The following is a 27,459-nucleotide window of genomic DNA, read 5'->3' as shown; positions in this document are numbered from 1 at the left end:
TCACTCCCGCCCTGCAGACCCCGGCTAGCCCAGCCCCGCTGGCGATGGGCTCAGGACAGACGCAGAGCTGGAGCGAAACTTTCCTTTATTGAGATGGAAATCCTTGACGCGTGTTCTCTCCGCTCGCTCCCGTGGCGCTGGCCGGGGGCCGGGACCCCTGAGTGCCTCCCCACCCTCGGCCTCCCGGCCTGGCTCAGTCGACAGCAGGGGCTGGGGGCAAGGGGCAGCTCCTGGGGTGAAGGGGGGGCACCCTCCTGGCATGGAAGTTTTTGGCCTCAGGACCCTCTGCTGATGACAGGAGCCCCTGAGTCGCTGGGCACGTGGGCGGCACCCCCAGCAGATCCACCCAGGGCGTCGGGGGCACTGCCAGGGACCTGTGCCAGGCTGCAGGGGAATCCAGTGGAGGCAGCCTGTAGCAGCAGGGCCCGGCCCTGTGCCGGGTGGGGAGCTGGCAGCTGCCCGGCGGGCACGGGGTACGACTCACATTCTGGTGTAGAAAAGGCAGCAGGGATCTCGAAGATCCAAAATCGGCTGGCAGGCCGTGGGCGTCTGTCCGGACAGGCGGGTGCTGGGAGATCCCGGTGGGGGCAGCAGGGGGCACAGCCGTGGGCAGTGGTGAGGTCTGGATCAGGGCTGGGGGAGGAGAGTCACTGGACCAGCGTCCTCAGCCACCCCCTGGAATGGCCTGGTTGGGAAGTGGGGCCGTGGGAGAGATTCTCTGTGAGAGAGAGAGAGAGAGAGAGAGAGAGAGCAGGTGCCCCGTGAGATGGGGGGCACCAGACACTGGGAAGGGGACGCAGCCCCACTAATGCCAGCAGGCAACCCCTGGGGCCCCCAAAGAGCAGCAAGGATCAGTCACATATGGGGAAACTGAGGCACGCCCAGCCTGGGCTATCGAAGGACACATGGCTGGTCCTATCCCTGCTCCGGGCTCCAGTCGCTTCCCCCCAAACCAGGATTGGACCCCCCTCCACTCCCGGTCCCCCCAGCGCCATGAGGTAGGGGGCTGGGCAAGGGGGGCACATACCTGGCTCTCCTGGCCCCTCACAGCTCGTCGTGGTCGGCGGCGCCAGGGTCGCGGGGCTCCTGGCAGGCGGCCGGCGTCACCAGCTCCATCAGGTACTCGCAGCGGCTTGGCTCCGTGGTGGACGTGACCACGGTCTCTTTGCCGCATGTCAGCTTCACCTGGGGGCCAGAGGGCGATGGTGAGCCTGGGGCGCGGGGAGAGGTTCCCAGCCATGCCCTGGGGCACCTCCGGAAAAGCCCCCATGGCGATTTCTGTTACAATCCGCCTGTCTGGGCCTAGAGACCCCCTACCCCCGAGTGCCTGCCTCCAGCCCACAGCCAGCCGGGCGTCTGAGCCAGGAATGGCTGGGGGGCGCGCGGATCTGACTGGCTGTACACAGGGGCTCCCCATGGACCTGCGGGCTCTACCACTGAAGGAGGATGCAGCACTGGGGTGTGGGGGCAGAGCTAAGGGGGACACCGCTGCCGGCGGCTGCTCCAGGGCTCCCATCCTTTGCCGGGCAAACCTGGCATCACTATTCCCAGCCTGGTGCCGTCCGGCTCAGCAGCTGGCTCTCGCCCGCCCTTGGCTGGGGGGTCAGAGCACCTGTGGCACCAGCTCCCAGGACCGAGCCCCTCCCCAGCCAGCTGCCCTCTGAGCTAGGGGTACCGTGCTCCTCTGATGCCAGCCCAGGCCGGCTCAGGGCAGGGGAGGGGTATATCTGTGGGCCAGCGCTGGCTGGGCTCACGCCCCACCATGGGAGGATGGGGTGGGGGGCAGAGGGTGGGGGCGGCAGGCCGGCTCAGGGCTGGGGTGGGGGGGCACAGGGCCAGGCCGGGTCACTCACTGTCGTGGAGCGGTTGGGGCCCTGCCAGCAGCCTGTCCCGTGTTCATACTTCATGAGGCTGAACTTGTTCTCGTCCGGGCCGGCCCACGAACCCCACGTGCTGCAAGGGGTGTGTGTGTCAGAGGTCAGCACCCCACAGAAGCCACCCCTGATCCCCGGGGGGGGGGGGGGGGGGGGGCCTTGGGAATGGATCATGGGGCCTTTCCCCTTTAGCGCCCTGCTGGCTCTGATCCCACCTCAGGGCAGGGACAGGCTGGCTTGGGAGGGGGCAGGGGATGGGGTGGAGAATGAGGTTCTTTCCCCGCTACGGGACTCAAGCTCCGGTCGAGTCCCAGGGTGGGACTGGCTGGCCCGGGGGGCAGGAAATAGGATTTGGGGCCTTTCCCCGCTGAGGGCGCGGCTCCGGCGCAAGGGGGCTGCTGGCCCGGGGGGCAGCGAACGGGACCCGGGGCCTTTCCCCGCCGGGGGCGTGGCTCCGGCGCAGGGGGGCTGCTGGCCCGGGGGGCAGCGAACGGGACCCGGGGCCTTTCCCCGCCGGGGGCGTGGCTCCGGTGCAGGGGGGCTGCTTGCCCGGGGGGCAGCGAACAGGACCCGGGGCCTTTCCCCGCCAGGGGCGCGGCTCCGGCACAGGGGGGCTGCTGGCCCGAGGGGCAGCGAACGGGACCCGGGGCCTTTCCCCGCTGGGGGCGTGGCTCCGGCGCAAGGGGGCTGCTGGCCCGGGGGGCAGCGAACGGGACCCGGGGCCTTTCCCCGCTGGGGGCGTGGCTCCGGCGCAGGGGGGCTGCTGGCCCGGGGGGCAGCGAACAGGACCCGGGGCCTTTCCCCGCCGGGGGCGTGGCTCCGGTGCAGGGGGGCTGCTTGTCCGGGGGGCAGCGAACGGGACCTGGGGCCTTTCCCCGCCAGGGGCGCGGCTCCGGCACAGGGGGGCTGCTGGCCCGAGGGGCAGCGAACAGGACCCGGGGCCTTTCCCCGCCAGGGGCGTGGCTCCGGTGCAGGGGGGCTGCTGGCCCGGGGGGCAGCGAACGGGACCTGGGGCCTTTCCCCGCTGGGGGGGCGGCTCCGGCACAGGGGGGCTGCTGGCCTGGGGGACAGTGAACGGGACCCGGGGCCTTTCCCCGCCGGGGGCGTGGCTCCGGCGCAGGGGGGCTGCTGGCCCGGGGGGCAGCGAACGGGACCTGGGCCTTTCCCCGCTGGGGGCGTGGCTCCGGCGCAGGGGGGCTGCTGGCCCGGGGGGCAGCGAACGGGACCTGGGGCCTTTCCCCGCCGGGGGCGCGGCTCCGGCGCAGGGGGGCAGCTGGCCCGGGGGGCAGCGAACGGGACCCGGGGCCTTTCCCCGCCAGGGGCGCGGCTCCGGCACAGGGGGGCTGCTGGCCCGAGGGGCAGCGAACGGGACCCGGGGCCTTTCCCCGCCAGGGGCGTGGCTCCGGCGCAGGGGGGCTGCTGGCCCGGGGGGCAGCGAACGGGACCCGGGGCCTTTCCCCGCCGGGGGCGCGGCTCCGGCGCAGGGGGGCTGCTGGCCCGAGGGGCAGCGAACGGGACCCGGGGCCTTTCCCCGCCAGGGGCGCGGCTCCGGCACAGGGGGGCTGCTGGCCCGGGGGGCAGCGAACGGGACCTGGGGCCTTTCCCCGCTGGGGGGGCGGCTCCGGCACAGGGGTGCTGCTGGCCTGGGGGACAGTGAACGGGACCTGGGCCTTTCCCCGCTGGGGGCGTGGCTCCGGCGCAGGGGGGCTGCTGGCCCGGGGGGCAGCGAACGGGACCTGGGGCCTTTCCCCGCCGGGGGCGCGGTTCCGGCGCAGGGGGGCTGCTGGCCTGGGGTGCCGCAAGCTCTGTCTTACCCCAAGTTGGTCTCGGCTCCGCCGTGTTTGGGTTTCTGGGACACTCTGTTGAAGGGGCAGAGCCGGTAAACGTACCTGCCAGGGGGTGGGGTGGGGGGGAAGAGCGTGGTGAGGGACTGACACCCCCGCCCGGGGCAGAGCTGGCACCTCCCCAGCTCTGCCCGGCCCCAGCCTGTGTGACATGAATTTGACGGGACTCGGCCCAGCTGCAGCCCCAGAAGCAGGCAGAGGCCAAGCGCCCCTCCTGGGGCTGGGGGGCCCCCCTATGCTTTCCTGCTGAGCCCCCGTTCCCCTCCCCCTTCATTCCCCAGCCACCACCCCTGCTCCTCCCTTCCTACCCCCCTCCCGCTCCATTTCCCAGCTGATCCCCCACCTTCCCCCCCATGATGCTGTGGCGGTATCTCCTGGGCAATGATTTCAGGGGATTGGGGGGTGGGGGGGAGGAACCTGCCTTAAAGAGACAGGACAGCCTTTGGGAGCTGCTCTGTGGCTCTGGGGAAATTAGCCCTAAATAGCTACCAGGAAAAAACAACTCGTTAGTGAGAGCATCCATCTGGCAGCCAAGGAAATACGGGGGACGGGGACGGACACGAAGCACAGCGGATACCACCCCCCTCCCCAGGGCTGTGCAGAGATCTGGAGAAGCTGATCCAGGCAGGTTAATTCCCCCTGCAAATGGCGTGAGGGCCGCCTGGATCTCAGAGCACTCCACGCAGCGGCAGCCCCAAGAGAGTGAAAGGGGAAATCGAGGCACGGAGCCAGCAGCTTGTCCTAGGGTCAGAGCGCAAGTGAGATGAGGCACTGAGGATAGAAACCAGCCCCCCAGTTTCCCTGCTTGGCACGAACCACCAGACCCCCCACTCCCGTCACAGAGCTTGGACAGAACCCAGGAGTCCGGATTCCCAGGCAACCCTCCTCCAAGAGGGGGGTGGGGTCTAGTGGTAAGAGCAAGGGAGGTGGGTGTCAGGACTCCTGGGTTTTATCCCCAGCTCAGCCATTACCACACCATGTGAGTGTGGGCAGATGATGCCCCCTCTGGGCCTCAGTTTCCCCATCTGTACAATGGAGATACGCTCATAGGGGGGTTGGGAGGATACATCTGTGAGAGATTAGGAGGGGTGAGAGAGAGACGGCACCACTCCCGTTAGGTTCCTAACAAGGGGCTGGGTTTTCCCAGTTCAAATCCCCAGGCGAGTGCTGAGCAGTTTAGGGGCGGGAAATCTGGGGGTGGGGATGGGGGGCTGAGCCCCAGGAAAAGTCCTGGCCTAGCAGCTCAGCTCCGCCCCCCAGCTTTCTGTAAAAGAATCGCTGAGCTGGAAGCAGAGCTCGGACCCTGTCTCCCCCCGGAGCTGAGCCAGGCCTCAGGGACGAAGTTTGACCTGTTTTTTTTTTTTTTTTTTGGGGGGGGGGGGGGGGGGGGGGGGGGCGAAGAAGTGGGAGATTTTTCCGCTCCTCTCCGGGAAGGGCCGTGCCACACCAAGAGCCGCTCACCCCACGTCCGACGACTGGCCCAGCCAGATGCCAAGGAGTCAGCTCCGTTCCTGCTGCCCCCCACTGGCGCCCAAATGTGGGTTGGGCACCCAGCTGAGGTGGGCTGGAACAAAACGGCAGCCCCAGCGGTGCTGGGAACTCGCAGGAGAAGGCGTGGAGAGGTGCCAGGCTGAGTCAGGGCGTGGGAGCTAGTGGTTAGAGCAGGAGCGTGACAGGATCAGGACTCCTGGGTTCTATTCCTGGCTCTACCATTGTCATACTGACACACCGGGGCCACTCCTCTGGTCTGTGCCCCACCCCCGACCGAGAGCTGAGTGGGAGGGGAAACTGAGGCACTGAGCAGGGAAGGGACTTGCCCCACGTCATCCAGCAGGCCGGCGGTGGAGCTTGAAAGAGAACCCAGGCATCCTGATGACACCATCCCACGGGGCGTCGCTCGAGGTTAGCGGAGCGCCATGACGCTGGGTGTTGGGCGTCGCCCCCGAGGCAGAGCTGGAATCTGGCCTAAAACCTTGGGCTGGCTCGGAGATCCTGGAGGTGGGTCAGTCCCCAGGCACCCCAGTGAAAGTCTGTGGTTCGAGGGCAGAGCCGTTCGGTAGGGGGGAATCAATCCGATCACCGGCACCTACTCATTGGTGGCGAGCTCGTAGCATTGACTGTAGAGATATGCGAATTCCCCCTGGGGGCCAAAATCAAACGAGATCTCCTTCTCCAGACTCCTGGAAGGACAAAGTGGGGGGGGGGAAGGTCAGCCCCATGATTCAGCTGCTTTCAGACCCCTGGCTCTCTCAGGTACATACATGCCCCACCCCCCATCGCCGGAGTATCTGGGCTCCTCCCAATCCCTTTGTGAGGGACATTGTACTGCTGGGGAAACTGAGGCACAGAGCGGCTCAGTGACTGGCCCAAGTGACAGAGCAGGGACTCCACCCCTATGGCCCCTGCTTTGCTCCCCGGGCCACCCAGACTCCATGATTTCCTGCTCTCTCTGGGTCCATTGGGATGCCAGCCCTTTGCTCCCAGTGGCAACTACGGGTTTACTAGATCCCTCCCCCCATTCACCCTGTGTGGCAGGGCTCGGGCAGGGACTCCCCCGCACCCTTGGCTCAGGAGTCAGTGGTCCTGCTCCTTCCAGTGGCATTAGAGGTTCACGAGGGAGGAGCTGCCGGGCTTTGTTCTTCCCTTGCTCCCATCCCCCGTGGAGCTCGCTGGCATAACAAGGGCAGCTGGAGACAGCGTCCCCTTCCCCCCAGCAGACGTGGCATCTCTCCCCTTCAGGCTGGGGAAAGTCATTCGCCCCGTTTTAGAATGGGGAAACTGAGGCAAAAAGAGGCAACAGTATGCGGGGGGGTGTTTGTGTGTCAGGGCCTGAGGTAGGAATAGAATCCAGCCCCCACCACGCAACCCACTAGACCCCACTCCCCTCCCAGAGCTGGGGATAGAACCCAGGAGTCCTGGTTCCCAGAGTTCACTTTGTGCCAAACAGGAATTCTCAGACCTCAAGTCATCTCCCACTTGCAATGGACCATCCCTGCCATCAGCCCCCTGGCCTAGCTCATGGAGTAGGGGGTGATATGGGGGGACACCTGGTGGCCCAATGCCAGGCAGTTCCTGGGCTTGACCCCAGCCAGCCCCTGGGAGGGGCAGAGATGGGGTATTGGGGTGTATGCGTGTGGGTGTATAAACTTACTGGCCTCGCTTTGCTCCCGCCACACTCGCCAGCTGCCACGGTCCGGACCCCAGAGGACTCGGGCACCTGCTGTCAGCGAGGGGGCTGTCTGGGTTACCTCCCCGGTACTGGTAGCTAAGGCTACTGCCAATTACTGGCCTCTCTTGGGCAGGCTGCTGCAGTCAGCCGGAGAAGAGGGGAGGGGGCCAGATGCTTTGGCCAAGCCGCTGAGCTCTAGCTTAATTGCGTGCTGGCAGCTGAGCTTTCAGCTCTGCGAGGGGAGTCGGGACTAGTGGTTAGAACGGGGGGCTGGGAGTCAGGACTCCTGGGTTCTATCCCCAGCTGTGCTGCTAACTTGCTCCTAGACCACGTAGTAAGTCACATCCCTCTCCCGTGCCTCTGTTTCCCTACCCGTGGATGGCAGAACAGAGAACCCCTGCACTGAGGACCATCTAAAGAACACTTTGTCAGAGTGGGGGCACGAACGGCAGACGCCTGGCCAAATCCCAGCCTGACGATCTTCCCCCACAGCTTCCTATTCGATCAGCCCCGCTCCACTTCCTGTCCTACACTGCCCAGCCTGGCCACTGCACTCCACCCCAGCGGTGGGGGGCAGAGTGATGGGGGGAGTTTTCGTCCCCCCTGATGGGATGGAAGGCTCCATGTTCGCCCAGGCTGCTATTGGGGCTTGACCAATCCCACCCGCCCTGTTCATAGGGACACAGGCCAGAGAACTTCTCCTATCTCGATTTCAAACCGGCCAGCGGCGCCTTATGCTCCCTGTTAATTTCCAGCCTGAAGTTGTCTGGCTCCAGCTTCCAGCCGCTGGATCACGCCGGACTTTCTCTGGCTCCTACCCTGTGGCCGCCCGCTGCCCTTACACCTCACCTCTCTCCAGCTCCCTGGGGCCGCTCGCTGTTTATGGAGCGAATCCGTCCCTCCCGGCTGGCTAATGGCTCAGACCGGCGTCCCCCCCTGGGAAGGCGTCACATGGCTGGGGGGCGGGGAACACCCTTGGATTTGGAAGAGGGGCTCCACGTACAGGCCCAGTCTGGCACTTGCTGCTGTTTTAGGGGGTGTAATTGACATCGGTGGATTTCGACTGATCATAACAGGCTGCCCAGCTGGAACTCCAGGGGGGGGGGCTGTCTACCTCACTCAAGAGGCCTGGTAGGAACAGGAGAAGGGTCTTTAGAGCCCATTCCCCACCTCCCCCTGAAATGGGTTATAGCCTGTAGCTCGCTCTCACATTTAGAGAGCCAGGACTCCGGGGTTCTATCCCCAATTTCAGCAGGGAGATGTAGTGGTTAGAGCAAGAGCAGAGAGGGAGCCAGAACTCCAGGGTTCTCTCCCTGGCTCTGGAAGGAGAGTGGGGGGTGTGACGAAACGGGACTGTTCTTAATGTTTCCTCTGAATAGTGTGGGGGTGCCTCAGTTTCCCCGATGCAGTTCTTAAGTATCTAGGGGGTGGGGTAAGGGTGGATGATCGTTGCAGGGCCCTAGAGGGCAGGTGTGTGCAGGGGTCTGGACACAGAGAATGGCCGACACCCTGTTTCCTGGCAACTGGTGGCCTGGGCCCTTCCCCCCTGCAAGGTGAGAGCTAAAGGGTTGGAGAACAAAGGGATCCGGTGACCTCCTGGCCCCGGAAAGGGACAAAGCCCAGAGGAGGAGGGGCTGGAGAGAGTTTCAGTTTGGGGCTGGCTGGGGAGGAAGAGTGAAGTGCAGACGTGGTTGTCCGGCTCACTGCCCCCCAAAATGGACCCAGCTGAGGGGTCCCGTTCTCTGCACCTGCAAGCTCTGTTTTAGACCATGTTCCTGTCATCTAATAAACCTGTGTTTTACTGGCTGGCTGAGAGTCACGTCTGACTGCGGAGTTGGGGGACAGGACCCTCTGGCTTCCCCAGGACCCTGCCTGGGCGGACTAGCTGGGGGAAGCGCACGGAGGGGCAGAGGAGGCTGAATGCTCCGAGGTCAGACCCAGGAAGGTGGAAGCCGGGTGAGCTGTGTGTCCTGCAGACAGGCTGCTCCCAGAGAGGAGACTTCCCCAGGGTCCGGCCTGGCTTCGTGGGGAGCAGTTCCAGAGCAGCCCCCGGGGACTCCGGGACGGGGGGTAGTGGGTTAGAGACTGGTGAATGCAGCTCGTAGTGTGTGTCTACCCGTGGCTGGGCCCTGGCCGCTGACTTGGGCTGCTGGGCCGTTTCATTGCTGCAGGGACTACTGGGCTCAGTCTGGAGCCCGAGCTCTGGGACCCTCCCGCCCCGCAGGGTCCTAGAGCCCAGCCCGAGCCCGAACATCTCCCCAGCAGCGAGTCAGCCCCGCAGCCCGCATCAGCTGGCATGGGCCAGCCTCCGGTGCCCAGCTGCTGTGCACACACCAGAGCCCAGTTCGGGAAGGTATCACGTTGTGAGAGATCTCCCAGCACGGGGGGGTGTTTCTCTCCGCTAAGGGTACTGCAGCTCCTGCTGGGCCCGGAGTTCGGGGGGGGCAGGGCGCAGCGGCCCATCATGTACGCGATCAATAGGAGACAGCTTGGGGTTTTTTTTATAGTCAGCTTCCATCTCACTGTGATCTCCTGGGAGGTGTCAGGGCTGGGGTGGGAGGGAAGGAAGGCTGATTTACTGCTCCAAATAAACAGCTCTGAGGGGACACGTGGTCCCCTGGGGGTGGGCGGGTGTCTCTATTAACCCCCCCCCAGACAGCAACACTGCAGTCATAACAGCCAGGCTGTGACGTGTGACAGCAGCAGAGATCAAGGAGCATTGTCAAGAAGGGATTTTCAAAAATCCCCAATCCTCATTAACAGCTTAATTGGTGAAAGCTAATTGGCTTTTGGCCCTAGCTGCAGTTCATCTCCAGTACAACGCTAGGCACTTTCACTTTCTGGGTCTCTGCAGCCTGATGCCTCTGTTGTTTATCCCACACCTGCGCTACCCACTGGACCACAATCCTCTCCCAGAGCGGGGAACAGAACCCAGGAGTCCTGCCTGCCCAGATCTACCCGCTACCCCACACCCCGTCCCAGAGTGGGGAACAGAACCCAGGAGTCCTGCCTGCCCAGATCTACCCGCTACCCCACACCCCGTCCCAGAGCGGGGAACAGAACCCAGGAGTCCTGCCTGCCCATCTCACGCTTTAACCATAAAGTTCCCCACCCTCTAGCATGAGAAGCGTTGTCACATTTCTCGGCATCTGAGGCTTCTCAAGTTAATTTTGTTAGGGGCCAGCCGGGGGGTGGTGGGGGGGAACGACATGGAAGTGGGGCCCCAATGCCGAGCCTGAACTCCTGCCACACCCCTTTCACCGCCCCCTCTCCGGTTGCCCCCTTACCGGATGGAATCCTCCATTTCCTTCAGAGACTTTTCGGCTTCTTCAAACTGCTCCCGGGCTTTCTGGGCAGCTGGAAGAGAGGGCAGGGAGGTGAGGACGGGGGCTGGAGAAGGCCACTCTGCTTTGCCTATGGTGTCCTTGGGGTGCAGCAGCCTGGAGCACCCCCTTCAGGAAAGTGGAGAGACAGACACTGTGGCCCATTCGATCCCTGGCTGCCATGTCGATGGCAGAGGCAAGTTTGCGTGGCCTGTTAGGAGCCGGTGTGGGACTCGCCAAGCTGCTTTCACGCAGGCCCAGCAGCCGGCTACTTCCTGACCTGGCTGGATTTGAACTCGCAGCCTGAGAGCCCAGGTCCCCATGAGCCACCTACAGCCCCCTGCAACAGCCTGGAAAGCTGGAGCTCTGCGATACATTCAGAGAGGCAGCCAGGCTCTGGGAGGGGAATGGGGGCTAGTGAGATATGGGGCGGGAGTCAGAACTCCTGGGTTCTTTCCCTGGCTCAGGAAGCGGAGGGGGGGCTAGCTGGGTGGCAATTCAGGACTCCTGGGTTCTAACTTCTTCCCCTTTGGGGGAGCAGTTGGACCATCCTTTCAGGGGATAGCTGCAGAGCCCTCACCCCCCGACTTAGCGGCCCAGATCCACTGCTGAAGACCCCTCCCCCAATGGGAGGAGACAATCCAGCTCGGCCTGGGGGCTGGTTCGGAAGATGGTTTAGCTGTGGCAGGCAGGTGCCCTCCGCAGCTACCAGCAGGACTTGCCAGAGGCCGCGGCCACGCGCTGCTCCTGCCTTGAAGTCAGCCCAGTTAGAGGGTGGGAAGGGGAGAGGCCGCCCCACATCGGCACCAACCCCTTAGCCCGTGGAGAGAGAGGCGTGCGGTAAACAACCTACTGCTCCTGCGGGACAGGCAGAGAGGCTCATTCTGCCGCCCATCTCCGTGCGCCCCCCCCATCCATCTGCCGTGACTCCACTCAGACCCGTTTAACAGGGAGGGGGCAGAGACAGGGTGGCCCCAGGGATCGGGAAGGGGGCCATGAAGCCCTCCCATGGCTGGTGCCAACCTGAAGCCCAGGAAGTTAACAAGGGAGCAGCAGGCAGGGCCCATAAAGGCCTGTCTGCACAGGCACAAGTGAGTCCAGCATAGCACCCTGGCGTGGACGCTACCGCGCTTTGAATTCACACGCCAGCTTATTCGGGATTAACGCCCCAGCAGACGAGCCTAGGCTGGCCAGTGCAGAGACCGAGCCCACACCGGCCTGCTGGGCTTGACAGAATGATCTGAACTAGCCAGAGCAAGCAGACAGCAGCAGCTACTAGCCGTTCTAGGAAGGCCCACAGCTTGGCCCCTGCACTGCCCTTTCTCTTCACCAGTCCGCTGGGCAAAGGGGTTCACAGAGAGAGAGAGAGAGAGAGAGAGAGAGAGAGAGAGAGAGAGAGAGAGAGAGAGGACAGGCTGGTCTCTGGGACTGGAATCTGGAGCCCACTCCTGGCTCTGCCACCGATTCACAGAGAGCCCGGGCAAGTCACTGCATTTCTCTGGGAAAGGGAGGCCAGCCCGGAAGCCGGGGTGACAATCCCGCCTCCGTCCGTTCCACTATCCCCAGCACGTTCTCAGCAGATCTCAAAGCCCTTTAAAAAGCAGCATTTCCCCCCTTTTACAGATGGGGAAACTGAGGCACGGGTGGGAAAGTGACTTACCCCAGGTCACCCGGCAGGCCAGAGGCTCAGCTGGGAACAGACTGTAAATCAGCCACACCTAAGGGAGCTGGGTGGGGTGGGGGGTAGGGGGGGGTTACTTTGACTAATTACTGCTAAGTAGGTGATCTGGGAGGGGTTATTTATCCTTCTTCCCCATCCCCGCCATGGGTTCCCCATCAGTATTTACCCTGGCCCCTGAACCCCCTCCCTGGATTGACCTCACCTAGCAATGAGGCTCATCTTCGCCGGGATACCCCGGCGAGACGGGTGAGCTGCCATAGAAGGGTTTTCCTGCAGCGCCACCAAGGCCGGTGGGACATGCAGCGCCCAGCACGACGGGGCCCGGGTCTCCTGAGGCTCCCACAATCCAGCTAAGGGCTCGTCTCCACCAGTATCCGACCATACAAACCCGCATGGGGACGCCAAGCCCTCCGAAGGCAGGGCTGCTGGCTTCACAGCGGGTTTGGGGCTCTTAACAGGGTGCCACGGGACACGGCGGCGTCTATCTCCTGATGGTTTCAGCTCAGGGTTGGCTGGAAGGTGCTTCGATCAAACACACGTTTCCAGGCTTGGTGAAGATGAACTAATGGTGCCATCCGGCCTCCCCAGCTCATGGCCTGAGCGGGACCATCCTGCCTTTGCGACCAGCAGCGAATCTGGGGCAGAGCCAGGCGCCAGAGCCCCGCTCCCAAGGGCGGCGTTGGGCCATTTCAGCTCAAAGGAGCAGCTTTGGGTATCGATCGGCTTCCCGGAGGTCGCGGACCCAGGAGAGGCAGCTGCGCTTAGCCAGGCAGACGCTGACGAGGCTGTGTTCCCGGGGAGATGCCCGCTTCCCGGACGCAGACGCCCCTGGGACCCTTCCAGCTGTTACATTGCGGCAGTAAAGAGACCGGGCTTCTGTCTGGTACATTTCACTGGACTCTGCCTTGAAGTGTTGACAGCTCGGGTTGGAAGCAGCGATGACATCGGCCGCTCAGGCAGGGAGGCAGCTGGGGGGCCCCTACCAGAACTCCCCTTCTCTTCAGGAGCTGTAACCGGCCTGACACCCGGGTTGGGCTTGCAGTTAAGGCACCGGACCGGGATTCCGGAGATCTGGGTTCAAATCCTAGCTTAGGCACCTGTGTAATAGTAACTTCACAGAAACAGGGCTTGCATCTCTTCATGCTTTGAATGGGGCTCAGGAGAGAGCTGGGTTCAATGGGGTGTGGCCGCTGTCACAGACAGGATGCCGGGGTAGATTGGCCCCCCGGTCTGAGACAATCCCCGTAGGCCTCATTTATTGCTGCACGTAACAAATGCTTTGACAGAGAGAGCCAAGAGGCAACTTGGGCTGAGCCCTGGCACTGTGGGCTGCGTGGTGCCAGCAGTCAAGCCCCCCAACCAGCAGAGAAGGGGGCAGCGCCGCTGTTCAGAGAGGGAGCCGGACGCAGCCCGGTGGGGAAAAGGAAACACGAGGCCTTGTTGGAACAGCAGGAGGGCAGAAGGGAGGTGACCAGAAGGGAGCCCAGAACTGGCCAGCCCCTGCCCCGCCAAGGTGACCTTGGGCAAGCCAAGCCGGGGTCCCCTCGCTGCATCGTTACCCCAGGGGATCGGCCCAGACAGCCCTGCCCGGCTGTGAGCATCCCCACTGCAAAGCCCGAGCTGACAGAGGGCGCTTGCCCGGATGCGTCCCGTGGCACTCTGTGCTGAGCCGCTCGGGGGCGCTTTCCCAGTCAGTGGGGGGAAACTTGTCCGCCCTTCGGGGGAATTGTGGGAAGGGGACAGGAGGACTAGGAGCTCGTGAGCAACTCAGCCTGTGTCCTCGCTGTAAGGCGGGCGGGTTCCAGCCAGCGTGAAACCGCAACCCAGGCTCCAACGATGTCACCTCTCCCCCGGGGCTAAAAGCTCCAACAAACCCGGGGCAACGGGTTCGCTATGCGGGGCGGACAGACCCTCTGGGCTCATCTCTGCGCTCCAGCGAGAGCTGCCCAGCTGCGAATCCCCCTGCAGGCTGCAGCGTGACCTGTCCGTGTCAGAGGAGCCAGGGCCCCGTGGCAGGACGAGCCCCAACGCCGGCCGCGCCCAGCTGGCTTGAGCCCAAAGCACCCCGGCTAGAGGTGCGTGTGGACAGGAGTCGGGGGAGGGGCACCCCCGAGTCGCACCTCGCCCTAAGAGCGGTGACGGCCAGTCCTCAGCCTCTCTGAGCCTCAGTTTCCCCCATCTGTCCCTGGGGATAACAGCACCGCACCGCCCTGCCTCCTGGCGGGTTGGAAGATCCTGAGGTGCTCAGGCACACAGCAGACACACAGCAAAGGGGGTTGCCAGCACTTTGGAGGACAGAGGGAGACCTGGGCTACAGACAACAAAATGACAAACGTAAGGTGCTGCCCTCAGGGAAGAAAAGCCAAATGCACAAATACAGACTGGGGGATAACCGGCTTGGCAGCAGCCCTGCTGGGAAGCATCAGGGACTTGTGGTGCATCACGGCCTCAACGTGAGTCAGCAATGCAAATGCAATTTTAGGTTGCACTAACAGAGGCCGAGCATGCAAGTCATGGGAGGCGAGTACCGCTCTGCTCAGCGCTGGCTGGGCCTCAGGAGGAGGACTGTGTCCAGCTTTGGTCGCCGATTTCTAGAAAGGATGTAGAGAAGCTGGAGGGACCCAGAGGTGAGCGACAAAGACGATCCAAGGGATGGAACGCCAGCCACGTGAGCACAGGCTGAAGGAACTGGGTACGCTGAGTTTGGAAAAGAGGAGATTGAGGGGGACTTGACAGCGGTCTTCAAATACTTTCTCTCTTGCGACAGAGGGCAGGACAAGGGGCAACGGGTTCAAACTACAGCAGAGCAGATTTAGATTAAATCTCCGGGAAAACTCTCACTGGAGGGTTCTGAGAGGAGGCTGGACAGCCACCTGTCCAGGATGGTTTAGACACAACGAACCCTGCATCTTGGCAGGGAGTGAGACCGGATGACCCTTCCAACCCTGCGATTCGACGGCCAGGCAAAGGGACTGGCCCCAGCAGCCGACAGACGGGTTCCACACCACTCCTCTGTGCGTACAGAGTCCAGCACAATGGGGTCCTGGTCCCTGTTTGGGGCTCCTGAATGCTACCTAATAGATCAGATTCTCGCAGCCCTGCCAGCGCTGTCTCAAAGCCAAGCCACCTCCCCCCACGCTGCTCTTCGCAAAGAGTTCGGCACAAGGAGGCGATGAGTCAGCTCCCCCCCCCCAGCCCCACGCTGCGGAAAGCAGAACTAGCTGCCGGAACAGATGGGGAAATGGGGGCTGGCAGGGGCGCTGCCATGAAATGGGCGCTTCAAACGCCCTAGAGACGGCAGAGGATCGCCACCGTCGCAGGCTGTGGCAGGAGCAATAAGGCGGGCGGGAGGGAAGCGAGATTTTGGTTTGGCGCAGGGCAGGTTTGCTTCGCTAACGTACCCTCCATCCTGTGACGGGTGGGTGGTCCCGGACAGGGCACGTCCCCCGAGGCTAGCTCGCTGGAAGCGCTGAGCTCCGGCCATTCCCCAAGTCAGCCCCGTCTCTGCACCCAGAGCTCCCAGGCAGGAGGATCCCGAGATCCCAAGATGTGAGATCGTCTGGCTGGCACCTGGGTTACAGGCTGGAGAATTCCACACAGTTCCCTCAGTGTTGGGCCCGATGAAATGTGCCTCTGGGTCTTGTGGGCAGAGCGTAACCCATGGTCGGGGCACGGCGGGATGGAACCCAAGGCGGTCTGGCTGTACAGATACCATCAAGGGAATGGCTGGGGGTAGGGGCCTTGCTCTGCCTGTGGGGAGATAAAGGTGCACCGGCCGCGAAGCTAAGAGGTGAAGAGAATTCTGGCTAGAGGAAGGATGGCACAGTGGTTAGAGTGCTAGCCTGTCAGACCTGGGGTCCAGGCCCAGCTCCGCCACGGACTCCCTGTGCAATCGTGGGCAAGTCACTCCGTCTCTGTGCCTCGGTTTCCCCATCTAGGACATGGGGATAACAGCACTGCGCTGCCTGAGGAGAACTACACTAAAGATTGTGAGGTGCCCAGATACCATGACGACAGGGGCCAGAGAAACAGGGTATTGCTGGCAACTGCCAGGTCCTGCTCACTGTGATTCAAGCTGCTGATACTTCGCCATCCTCGAACCCCTCCCCGTCACTCGGCAGCGTTGCTATGCACCCCTAATCAGCGGCCGAGCCACCCCTCAGAGGTGGCTGTCCAGTTCCTACACCCCTTGGAACTGAAAGGAGCTCCATGAACACCAGTCATGACCCATCGTTGTATCTTTAGCCTTCTGACTTTGGCCCAGATCCTTGAAGGTACTGAGGTGCCTAAGTCCCCTTGAAATCAAAGGGAGTTAGGCACCTACGTGGTTTTGAAGATCCGGGCCCGTCTTGGGCAGGGTGACCTGCCCTGGAAAGGAACGAACGGCGAGCCCTTGAGCCCGAAGGAGTCGAGAGGAACTGGAGAGTTCTTGGATACGCTCTGACTCACTCGAAGACACAAATCGGCTCTTCCCGCCCACGCACGAGCAGCCTGGAGATGCTGCACGCGACGGCACGCACTCGATCCCGCTTAGAGCTAATGGCCCTTGCTTACAGATCAGGTGGCGTATTCAGCCTGCCTTAAGCCCATAAGCCTCTTGGACATGGCATTTAAAGAGACGATCCGGGGGGAATAAAAGGAGTTAGTCAGAAGTGGCAAGGAACCCGCTGCTGGAGGCTTCTGCACCCCTGGGTTGGGAGCCCAGATGCTAGTGAGGGACGCCGGTAAACACGCTTTGACTTCAGATGGTCACGGAGCGACCCCGAGCCAAGAGAAGCTGCCAGACTGGGCACTGAGCGCCGATGGTCGCTAGGGGCTCACACGGCTGCTGGCATTCGGACCAGGCTTCGGGACGCGGGAAGGGGGCGGCAGAGTCACGCGGCCAAGAGGGGCGACCCCAGTTTGAATTCAGGGCCCGGCTAAGGGATTTGGGGCCCCCACCACTGCCCACTACTTACACAGAGCTCCCCCTGGTGGGGCTGGGATGTCTGTACCTTTGGCAACCAGAAGTCGAGTTATCAGCATCATATTGGCACATTCCAGATCCCGCTGGAGGAGAATTCCCCACCCCCCGCGGGCAGTTCTTGTCTCTGATTTAAAGCCTTACCGTCAATGAGGGCCTGCGTTGCTTCATCATAAGGGGGCATCTTCTCCTCCTCGTCCTCCTCCGCTGCCTTGTCGGACGGCTGCTTGGGTGGCGGGACCTGAAGGGGAACAGGGAAGTTGGACTGGAACCCTGGCTTGTTGCGGGTGGGGTGGGGAAGAGGTTGCAGGGAGTCCCTGAATGGAAGGATGCATGGAGCCCATGCTGGGAGCATGCAACCCTCTAGTTATATGCAATGAGATAGCGGAACTCACTGCCACATGAGGGCATGGAGCTCAGCAGGAGGGCAAGAGGGGCTGGGTGTTTAGATGGAGAATGAGATTATCCAGAGGGAGAATGACCAAGGGTTTGGGAGGGTTAGAACCACCCCTACCCCTGCCCCCTCCCCTTTGGGAAAAGGGCTGAGCTCTCATGGGGGTTCGGAGGAGCCTGTCCCTCGGGGCTGGTTATCCTACCACCACAAGGATTCTTGCTTCTTCCACGGAGTCAGCTGGCCCTGGCTTACTGGAGACGGGATGCAGGGCTAGATGGGCCTGCCCCGGTCCAGTGATCCCAACGCTCCTGTGGGGTCACTTGCACGTCCCCTGAAGGACAGGGTAGACACTGGTGGGGAGTTGCAGGGATTTAGGAGCCTGAATCCTATCAGCTTCCTCATGCCCCTAATTCCCACAAGGGCTCGGGAGACCCCTGTAGGCTAGCAGGAAGGAGAGTCAAGCAGCTGGGATTAAATTGAGTGCTGGGGCAATCAGGAGGCGTCACTTGTGGGGACATCGCTGCAAGGACTGGGGTCTTCAGAGAGACCCTGGGGTCTCCTATCTCTGCCCCAGCTGGCCCGGATCCGCGAGAGCCAGGTCACAGCCCTTCCCCCGCGCTACCTTCGGCTCCTCTTCGTTGCTCTCATCATCGTCGCCCTCCTCCTCTTCCTCATCATCGTAGTCATCCTCGGGAGCCGGCTGCTCCAGGGGCAGGTCCGGCTGGGGCTCGGGGGCCTCTTCTCTCGGGGCCTCGGGCAGGGGAACGGCGTCGGGCAGGCCCTGGAAGCACACGGCAGCCACAGGCCAGGGTCAGCGCAGCACCCGGCTGCCCCCCGACGCTGCCAAGCAGGGTCCCAGAGGAGAGGGAGGGCCGGCCAGTGGATGAGGCAAGGGGCAGAAGGGCTGGACTCCTGGGCTCTTTCCTGTCCCCAGCCTGGGGACTGAGCAGGGGGCAGTGATCAGCCTACAGGGCCACCACCCTGCTGCGGGGGCATCACTTCCCCGCTCCATGCCTCAGTTTCCCCACCTGCACAATGGGGACAACGATCTTTAGCTACTTTGTGAAACACTTTTAGCTTCACCAACGAAAAGCATGAGAGAAGAGCTACGGAAACTGAGGCACTGATGGGGGAAGGGACTCGCCACCCAGGGCGCATCCAACTATCATCCCTTCACGCTGCACACTGCCAGGAGGTTTCACACCCAGTCACTGGTGACGCTGGCGACACCACATGCCCGCGAGCTGCATGTTAGGGCTGTAAGAGCTAGGGAAACTGAGGCACACAGCCCACCCAGCTGGCCTGCGGCAGAGCCAGCAGCAGAACCCAGGTCTCAGTCCATGCTCTATCCACTGGACAATGCTGCCAGGGGCTTGCTATGTTATTCCAGACAGAGAGGGATGCAGAGGCCCCCTTGGAGGAGCGCTGGCCCCAGAGCACTGACCTCGGGCTTGTAGTTCTCCTTGATTGCAGCCCACACGGTGTCCTGGAAGCTGGAGGCGTCGGCCTGCAAGGCGTTCCCCAGAAGAGTCTGAAAGAGAAGGATTGAGGCTTCAGTACAGCAGGGTACAGCAAGGTCTCTGGGACTCACTGCCACCGGACGCAGATGAGGCCAAGAGGAGGGCAAAACTAGACTGCGATATCGAGCACGGGGCGGCAGACTGGAGAGGGTTAGAGACTTGCCGGGATCAGTGTGGAAGGGGCTACGCAGGCCCCGACTCCCACCCAGGAGCTGATCTCTAAGTGGCAGGACTGGGAGGCAGCTGCCCCCCCAGGAGAGAGTTCACCCAGCATAGTCTCCTGCAGGGGTTCGTCCTTTGCAGCAGCTGAGCAGAGCCAAGGCTAGCAGAGAGGCAGGCAGGCTGGGCTAGTGGTTAAAGCACCCAGCTGGGACTCCGGGCTCAGCCACTGTCTCCCAGGCTGACTTCCGAATCTCTCTGTGCCTCGATTTCCCCACCTCTAAAGTGGGAACAACCATCCTTGCTTTTCCCTACCCTGTTGGGCAGGGTCTGTCTGTCCCTAGGGGTCTGTGCTGTGCCCCGCTCATTGGGGTCTCTCAGATCTGTGCTGCAGTCGACTCAATGGAGGGCCCCCCAGAGCTCGGTGTAGGGAGCGTTGCAGTCTGTGCAGCGCCTGGCACGCCAGCAGCCCCCAGATCTCAGCTGTAGCCTCTAACCGCTACTGTAATGCGCCCCATAGATCGCTCCCTGGCCCGACAGTTCCTATCCTCCTGCACAAGCAGCCTTCCAAAATTGCCCTGGGGATGAGCCGATTTCGAGGGCGAGATCCCATCCGGGGGGGGGGGGGGGGGGAGGGGAGAGGCGGAGAGCCTGGACTGATGCATCCCAGCAAGGTGCCATGCAGACCTTCCCCCGCGCCCGTCATCTAGAGAGGACAATCGGCCACGCCAGGGAATGCCACGCCCTCCTGGCAACAAGCCCCTCCCGCGGCGGGTACGGGCTGCACCATGGTGCTGGTGATCCGGTGCCGAGCCTGCAAGATCGCCGGCATGCTGGCAGAGCCGGGGGCATGGGGCGCCGGGCCGGGCTGTGTGGGGCCAGCCCGACAAGGCTCCTGCTGAAATTCGGGCTGCGCTGGCAGCCCCCAGGAGAACGGGATTCTGCTCAGGCTACCAGTGGTTTTCTGGCCTGTCTACTCGGGCAGCCAGTCCAAGCCAGCGAACGCTCCCCGGTGGTTCTGGGCCGAGGCCAGCGACCGGCGACCCAGAGCACCTGGGGGGAGAGGAAGCTTCTCAGTCCTCAGAGAAAACAGGGCTGATGGGGGGAATCTCCCCCCCCTCCCCAAAACACCCTCAGTATTGGACACCCACAGCCTGCCTGTGAGCCACTACTGCCACCTGCTGGAGAACAGGGGGAACGGACATTGGTGGCTGGGAGCCGTTCTGGTCCCTGGGGGGCTTTAGAATTGAGAATTGGGTTTTGGTGGATTGGGGGCCAGGAGGGACCGAGCTGAATTTCTGCAGGTTTCATTGCGGCCACAGAAGCGAACACAGCAGCCCAAGCGCGGGAGGGTTTCCGCAAGCTGGGTGGAGCTCGGCCTTTGTAACAGGATCAGACACCACCTTGGTAGGTGGGATTTAATTGCAAATGGGGTAGGGGGGCTTTGTGGGAAAGGGAAACGTAGCCCTGTTACATGAGGGTAGTGGAAGCTGTTAAGCCATGGCTGCTTCCCACCCCAGAGGTGGCTGCATTTCAGTGCGAGGTGAAACCATTCCTGGGTAGAGTTTACGAATCCGAGCATGGGATTCCATGCTGAGGGGAGTGGGGTCTAGTTGGTTAGAGCAGGGGGGCTGGGAGTCAGGACTCCTGGGTTCTATTGGCAGCTCTGGGAGGGGAGTGAGGTCAGTGGTTACAGTAGAGGGCGGGGCTGGGATTGAGGACTCCTGGGCTCTTTGCCCAGCTCTGTGAGTATGCAGCGTCATGCCACTGACTCTGCAAACTTGGTCAAGGCCCTTTTCTACCTCAGTTTCCCTGTTGGTGAATGGAGGATGACCCCACTTGGAGTGTTAATGTGAGAGAACTGTTTGGCACATCACTGCGCCGCTGTCCTGAGAACGCCGCCCCCTCCGTACCTGGGCTTCCGTTTCTGAGAGGGTCCCGTCTCCATCCACATCCAGCTCCGCGTGGGTCTGGAGCTCAGCCACCGACACCCTGCAGGCAGGAGAAGGGGGAGGGGAAAGACCAGACAGGATGCGTGAGCTGGTGCCCCCTATGCGGACGGCAGGTGTGGGGTCTGAATGCCTCCGACTGGCGAGTGGCCAAGCAGCTGGAGAGGAGCCTGCCGCACATGCCCATCTGCCAATCTCCTTTGTGACTTTGAAACAAACTGGGGGTGGGCAGGAGTGTCCTCCCCATCTTAGCTGGCACCTCACCGACCCGCGCAGATGGGTCTCCTCTGACCTGTGCCCCTCCCCGGGTGCTCAGTGCAGCCGGCTCCCCCCACCTCTCCAAGTGCTCGGAGGCTGTAATTCAGCGCTGGCCTGTCGTTCCATCAGCAACGAGCCCCCGGCTGCCTGGCTGAACTGAGCTCCCCAGGCATGGGGCGAGCTCTGCCGGGGCAGGGGGGATCTTTCCCTGGGGCAGGTTATCCCAGCACCACAGGGGCTCTTGTGCTGGCCCAGAGGGAGACTGGCGGAGGGGAGGGGCCGGGGCAGATAGCAGCAGGGATCGAAGGCAGAGTCCGAAGGCATCTGCAGAGACAGGCAGAGGGGTCTGGTCTCAGCCTCACCCACTTCTGTGAGGGGCAAAGGCACCAGCCAGGCCAGTCCCTACTGAGGGCGCTGCTGGACCCCAACACCCCCCGGGGCTCTGGGCTACACAGCAAGGAGCGTACACACTGCTGGGGGCCCGTCCTGGCTGGCCAGGGGTTGCACCAGGGACAAGGGGGGCTCAACACACACAGGCAGGGGGCGCTGCGCAGACGTCCCTTTGTCTACTGGGATCCACCCCCCCCCCAGCAAGCCCCAGAGACTCACAGGCCGTCCCCATCATCGTCCAGGTCCTGGAAGGCTTCGCTGGCTCGGGCCTGCTCCCGCGCCGCCTTCTCGGCCGCCTTCTGTTCTGTGTGGGACCAGCCACAGAGCTCCGGTTAGAGCCTGGCGCCCCCTGCCCAGCCCCCCCCGCCCCCGTCACACTGGGCACCGCACTGATGTCAGGGAGCTGCGGCCCTGAGGGATCCAGTGACTTGCCCAAGTCGCTGTCGGAGCTGAGATTGGAACCCGGATCCTCCGAGCCCCAGCCCAGGGCTCAGCCGCGTGGCCCCTGCTGGGAAGAGCCCAGAGCCGGGGTTTGCTAACAGCCAGCGAGCCCAGCCCAGAAGGCTGGAATCCCTGCGAGAGGGACAAAGTGACGGCTCTGAATGAGCCGGAGCCTGCAAAGCCCCCCACCGGCTTCTGAATCCCCCCACCCCATCTCCCCACCAGACCCTGCTCCTCTCCTGGAGGAAGGCACAGACCCGGGGGCCTGGTGCCCTGTTCCCTGATCTAACCCGTCTGCTGCACTCCCCTGGGAAAGGGGAGCCCGACTCCCACCCTGGTGCTCTGCCCACTGGGCCACGCTGCCTCTTTCACAGCAATGCTCCCAGCCCCACAGAGCCAGCCGGGCACCCTCCCCTGCCCCAGAGCCCCACGGAGCAGGCACTGCCCTCCCCCTGCCCCAGAGCCCCACGGAGCAGGCACTGCCCTCCCCCTGCCCCAGAGTCCTCCCCGCCCCCCCGAGCCCCATAGAGCAGGCACTGCCCTCACCCTCCCAGTTCTTTTGGTGAATCTCCTTGGCTTCCTTTTCTGGCTTCTCTGCTGCCTCCTTCCCCGATTTCAGCGTCTCCACTTGCTCCTCCAGAGACTTCTTCCCCTCCTGTAACTCAGCCAGTGTCCTCTGCGCAGGGGGCAGGTGGGGGGTGTTAGGGAGCAGGTTGGCCCCTCCCACTCAGTGTGGGGAGGGAGAGGGGGTCAGGGAGCAGGCCGGCCCCCCCCCGCGGCTCAGCGTGGGTGGCGGGGGTCGGAGAGCAGGCTGGGCCTGCCACACTCAGCAGTCACCAAGCAGCGGCCCCTGCCCAGCTAGGGGGGTCAGGCCCTCAGGCCCAGCTCCCCACTCCCCCCCGGATTTACCCTCGCCACCCGTTGCAAGGATCATCTCTGTTCCACACGCAGGGGACTGAGGCACGGGGGTGGGGGGGATGCAGCGACTTGCCCAAGGTCGCCCAGCAGCTGGGCGGCTGAGCTAGGAACTGAACCCAGAACTCCTGAGCCCCCGTCCATCCCCTTCCCGGATCGAAACCTCCCGCAGCTGGGAGCAGAACCAGCCAGCCTCCTCTCCCCCGGGCTATGCTGCAGAGCCAGACTAGGAACCCAGTCCGTGGTGGGTTCACAGATTACACTGGCATGGGGCTGCCCGCCCACGCTACTCTCACACCCTGTCTGCGGCGTCAACGGACCCAAGCAAGCGGCACCGATGCGCACCCGATGCTGCTCTGAGCTCCCTCCTCAGCAGCTGGGCCCCCGGCATGCTCCATGCCCACGGCCCGGCTGGGCTCACCAGACCCGGCCCCCAGCTCCCCAGTCTCCTCACCTGTTTGTCTTCCCTGCCCTTGCTCGCTTCTTCAATCAGCACCTGCTTGAGCTGGAAGCCTTCCCTGGCCACTTCTGCCATCTGCGCCAGTGCCTCCCGCTCCTTCCGGCCCATCTCTCTGCACGGGGTGGAGGGGAGGAGAGAGGCCCCCGGATTAGCCAGCGGCACCACTGAGTCTGGGACCGCTGGATCTAAGGGCAGGAACTCTCCTGCCGGAGGGAGACGCCCCGGGGCTGTTAGACTCACACCTGTACGGGTGCGGCCCCTAGAGAGGGGCACCACGTGATCACGGGCTGTGTTAGCAGGTGCAGCGGAGGTGGGAAGCTTCAGGCGGCAGCTGGCTACTGGGCTGGCGCAGGGACGGGCCAGCCGAGCAGGGACGAGCCTTCCCCGGTCAATTTTACTGCCAGCGATAGGCGCTGAAGTTTAAGCTTCCCCCAGGAGCTGATGGGGTAAACAGCCAAGTTCCCTGCTCCCGCTCCCCCACCCCGCAGCATGAAGCAGCTCAGCCCTGGGTTGGAGGAGTCACCCCGGGTGGGCCACCCACCCCTGGGCCCCACTGACCCGTGGCTGCTTTGCTGAGATGGGGGGTGCCAGCTCGGACGGCGATTTCCGTGAGGCGACATCCACGTGCTGGGTACTGGACTGAACCCCCCTGGACACGGCGCTAAACACAGGGGAGCAACTCAACGGGAAGCAGAGTCCTCGAGGGGAAAGGTCCCGTGTCCCGCCCCCTGTCCCTGAGCCAGCCACTTCCCCGCCCTGGGGCCAGGTCAGAGCCGGTGCCCCCTACAGGGGAAAGGCCCCCATGTCCCATTCCCCGCCTCCTGCCCTGGGGCCAGATTGGAGCTGGTGCCCCCTAGAGGGGAAAGGCCCCATGTCCCCCGAGCCATCCAGTCCCCCTAGATGAGTCTGATCCCCATCTCGGGGGCTGCTCTTACTTGCAGGTGTTCTCGCACACAAAGCCGCTGTTGTACTCATCCGTGGCATCGCAGCAATCTGAAAGCGAGACAACACCGGCCGTCAGGGCCCCACCCTGCGCCCCGAGGCACTCTCAGGCAGAGCAACCCCCCCGGCTCCCGAGCAGGGGCGGCCCAGCTTACCGCAGACGCCGTCGTTGACGCGGGAGGAGGGGATGTACTGCGGCCGGTAGCCAGCGTTGGTGCAGTGAAATCGGCCGTTAGGGCAAGCCGAGGTCCCTGAAAGACATACACGAGCCCTGTTGGTTGGCAGAGCACAGACCTGCAGCAGGCAGCTGCCCAGGCTCCTTGCCCTCAGGGCTCAGCTTCACAGCAGACAGAGTCCAAGTCCCGTCTACACCTCCCGCCGCCATGGCTAGCGCTCCAGCTGCAGGGGGCTGACAGGCCTCCAACGCCTTACCACCCCCCCAGGCAGATTCTCCTCCAATTCCCCGGGAAAGCACCCACCGTGTGGCTCAGCCATGGGGTGCGCTTAGTGCGGCCCCCGAGAGCCAAGGCAGCGAGAACACAGCAACGCAAGGCTTATTTCCGAGTGCTGAACGCCAAAAGGGATCACTTGGCCTGTCCTCCTGGCCGGAGACGGTCCCCCAGGACCGGCCGTGATTTCAGTCCCACCCACGTATTTCAGACCTCTGGAAGCTAAGCTGTGCCACGGGCAGAGATCAGGAGGGACCAAGGTGCCACCGACGACCCCGCAACGGCAGGGAATTGACTAGATGAGACATGCTGAGCCACAATTGAGCTTGAGGGGAGCGAAGGACAACCCCTCAGTCCCCTCCCCTCCTCCCTGCTTTGTGCCTCCCATCATGCCCTGCCCAGCTGCCTCATGTCCTCCCCCACCACTCTCCACATGTGCCTCCTGCTCTTTCAGGCAGGACCTGCCTTGGCGGGCACAGCCCCATGCCAACGCTGCTGCCTTATCGGCAGGGGGCTCTCCGGCCTGTCACCCACCTGGCTCGTCCGAGCCGTCCTGACAGTCGCAGTAATCATCATTGACCCAGTCGAAGGCGATGGTCGAGGACCCGTCCAGGCAGGTGAACGGCTTCGATTCCTCGTAGAAGTGATGGTCTGGGAGGGAGAGAACTGGAGACGTGACAGGGAAGGGGGGATCTGTGGAGATTCACCCCCAACCCCTCCCTCTCGGCACCTGTGCTCCCTCCAGACCCCACCCAATAGGCCTGGAGGAGCAACGACCACTAGGCCAGCTTTCCAGCCACACTGCCCAGGTGGCAACCAACCAGGGCTCTTCGAGGCTCGGCACTTGGCTCAGGGTTGCTTCTTGGCTCCAGGCCCAGGGCTCCAAGTACTAGGACAAGCTACCACCCATCAGACCCGCCATCACTGACCCCGCAATCAAGAGAGGAGGAGCGGCTCATTAAGAAAGCCTCGATTTTAACGAACAGGTTGCAGAGCTTTTACTCTGCCACCCTCGCTTGCCAAATAGGAGGCAACTGCCGTACCCCAGGCGGCTGTACCCCAGGCCTCACAGGTGGAGCTGTGGGCTAGTAGCTAGAGCAGGGGGACTGGGAGTCAGGACCCCAGGTTCTCTTCTGAGCGGGGCTTTGGAACGGAGCCCGGAGCTGGAGTGCGGAGCAGCTCCGGAGCAGTGGAGCTGCAGGTTTTTGCCTGGAGCTGGAGCGGAGCCGGAGCACATCTCCAAAGCCCTGCTTCTGGGATCTGGGAAGGGAGTGGTTAGAGCAAGGGGGCTGGGAGTCAGGACTCCTGGGTTCTATTCCAGCTCTGGAAGGGGCCTGGGGTCTAGTGATTAAAGCAGGGGATGATAATTCAGGACTCGTGGACTCTAGTCCTGGCTCTGACCCTGATTTCGCAGAATGACCTTGGGGGTAAGCATGCTCCTGCTCTGTTCCTCAGTTTCCCCATCTAGTTAAATATACTGCCCTACCTTGGAGGGGGATTATGGAATTGCCATGAAACTCTGAGAGCCTCTAGCCAATGGTGGAGGTGCATGGGGGGATGCAGCGCTCTGCCCACATAAAGGGGAACTAACTCTGCAGCGAGATGACAAAGGGGCATTTCCTCTAGCTAGCCATGCCCCCAAGCACTCTTTAAAGGGCCAGGGACCCAGTTCAGTCTGGGACCGTGTGACAGCTCCTGGTAACTTACTGGTCAAAGAGACACCCCGGGGTCGCTTCACCTCCACGGCAGAGGCCAGGGCGCTCAGTACGGGCAGCAGCAGGGGCAGCAGCATGATCCACAGGCAGAGGCAGCAGATCCTGGTGGGGAGGGAAGAAAAGGGAGCCAGTGAAGCGAGTTGTTTCCTCTGCACCATTGCCGGGGGGGGCTCAAATCCTATACAGGCCCCTGTAGGAACCTGCCCCTGGCCAGCCCAATGCTCCCCAGCTCCTTCCCCACTGAGGGGCCCAGTCCGCTATGGAGCCAGCCCCACGCCCGCTGAGGCCCCATAGACCCCGCGCCTGTCTCTCACCCAGGGAGGCCTCTATAGAACTGAGCTCACGCCCCCATCAGGGCCCCTATAGATCCCGCCCCTCACTGCGGCCCCAGAGATGCAGCCCAGCCCCATCCATCCCCCAGAGGCCCCTATAGACATAGGCCCCCTCCCCCGCGGAGGCCCCTATAGACCCAGCTCCCCCCTCCCATGGAGGCCCCTATAGAAGGGAACTCACCCCCCCACCGGGCCCCTATAGACATAGCCCCCCTCCCCCGCTGGGGCCCCTATAGATCCAGCTCCCCCCCCCATGGAGGCCCCTATAGAACGGAACTCACCCCCCCCGCCCCAGGCCCCTATCGACATAGGCCAGCCCCCCCCCCCGCCGAGGCCCCTACAGACCCAGCCCCCCGGTACCCGAGGAAGGGGCGGAATCCCCGCGGAGAAGGGTCCAGGGTCCACGCCAGAGAAACCGGAAGTCAGCGGCGGCTCACATCCGCTTGGTAGCCCACAAAAGGATGGAGGCGGGAGAGACAAAGGAAACGTCGTGTTCAGGGCGCCATTTTGAGAGTGGCATTGGTCGCCCCCGGCCCAATGGCGGACCGCCATCTTGGATGTGGCGGAAGTACCTGACCCTCCCCCCCACCTTCTAACCACGATGATACACACTGCGCCTCCCTTTGGCGGCCACCTTGAATGTGGCGGAAGTCTCCCGGCCAATAATAGCAAGGGGGGCCG

At 63.2% G+C, this 27,459-nt stretch overlaps 1 protein-coding gene across 6 annotated transcripts; it reads right to left on the bottom strand.

Annotated features, from left to right (window-relative positions):
• Positions 1–68: 68 nt before the first annotated feature.
• Positions 69–27,334, bottom strand: PRKCSH (protein kinase C substrate 80K-H). Of its 6 annotated transcripts, none has more exons than XM_037887992.2 (18): positions 27,139–27,334; positions 26,439–26,548; positions 25,266–25,382; positions 24,438–24,533; positions 24,276–24,333; positions 23,335–23,452; positions 22,512–22,641; positions 21,744–21,828; positions 20,841–20,919; positions 18,693–18,779; positions 17,871–18,029; positions 16,999–17,095; positions 10,175–10,244; positions 5,809–5,898; positions 3,689–3,763; positions 1,854–1,953; positions 1,028–1,185; positions 69–718 (listed from the first exon to the last, which is right to left on the bottom strand). In XM_037887992.2, the coding sequence occupies exons 2-17, from the start codon at positions 26,521–26,523 to the stop codon at positions 1,045–1,047; spliced, it is 1,587 nt and encodes a 528-aa protein (XP_037743920.1). In that variant the 5' UTR covers positions 26,524–26,548; positions 27,139–27,334; the 3' UTR covers positions 69–718; positions 1,028–1,044. The 6 variants fall into 6 exon arrangements, with proteins under 6 accessions (XP_037743920.1, XP_043388689.1, XP_037743922.1 ...); XM_043532754.1 differs by having other exon boundaries at positions 27,124–27,317; XM_037887994.2 differs by lacking the exon at positions 3,689–3,763 and having other exon boundaries at positions 27,139–27,317.
• Between the last annotated feature and the right edge of the window lie 125 nt (positions 27,335–27,459).

Source organism: Chelonia mydas, chromosome 20 (genome assembly GCF_015237465.2).
Source record: "Chelonia mydas isolate rCheMyd1 chromosome 20, rCheMyd1.pri.v2, whole genome shotgun sequence".
Classification (NCBI taxonomy): Eukaryota; Metazoa; Chordata; order Testudines; family Cheloniidae; genus Chelonia; species Chelonia mydas.
The sequence above is the reverse complement of the archived record's forward strand: the minus strand, read 5'-3'. Positions and strand labels throughout refer to the sequence as shown.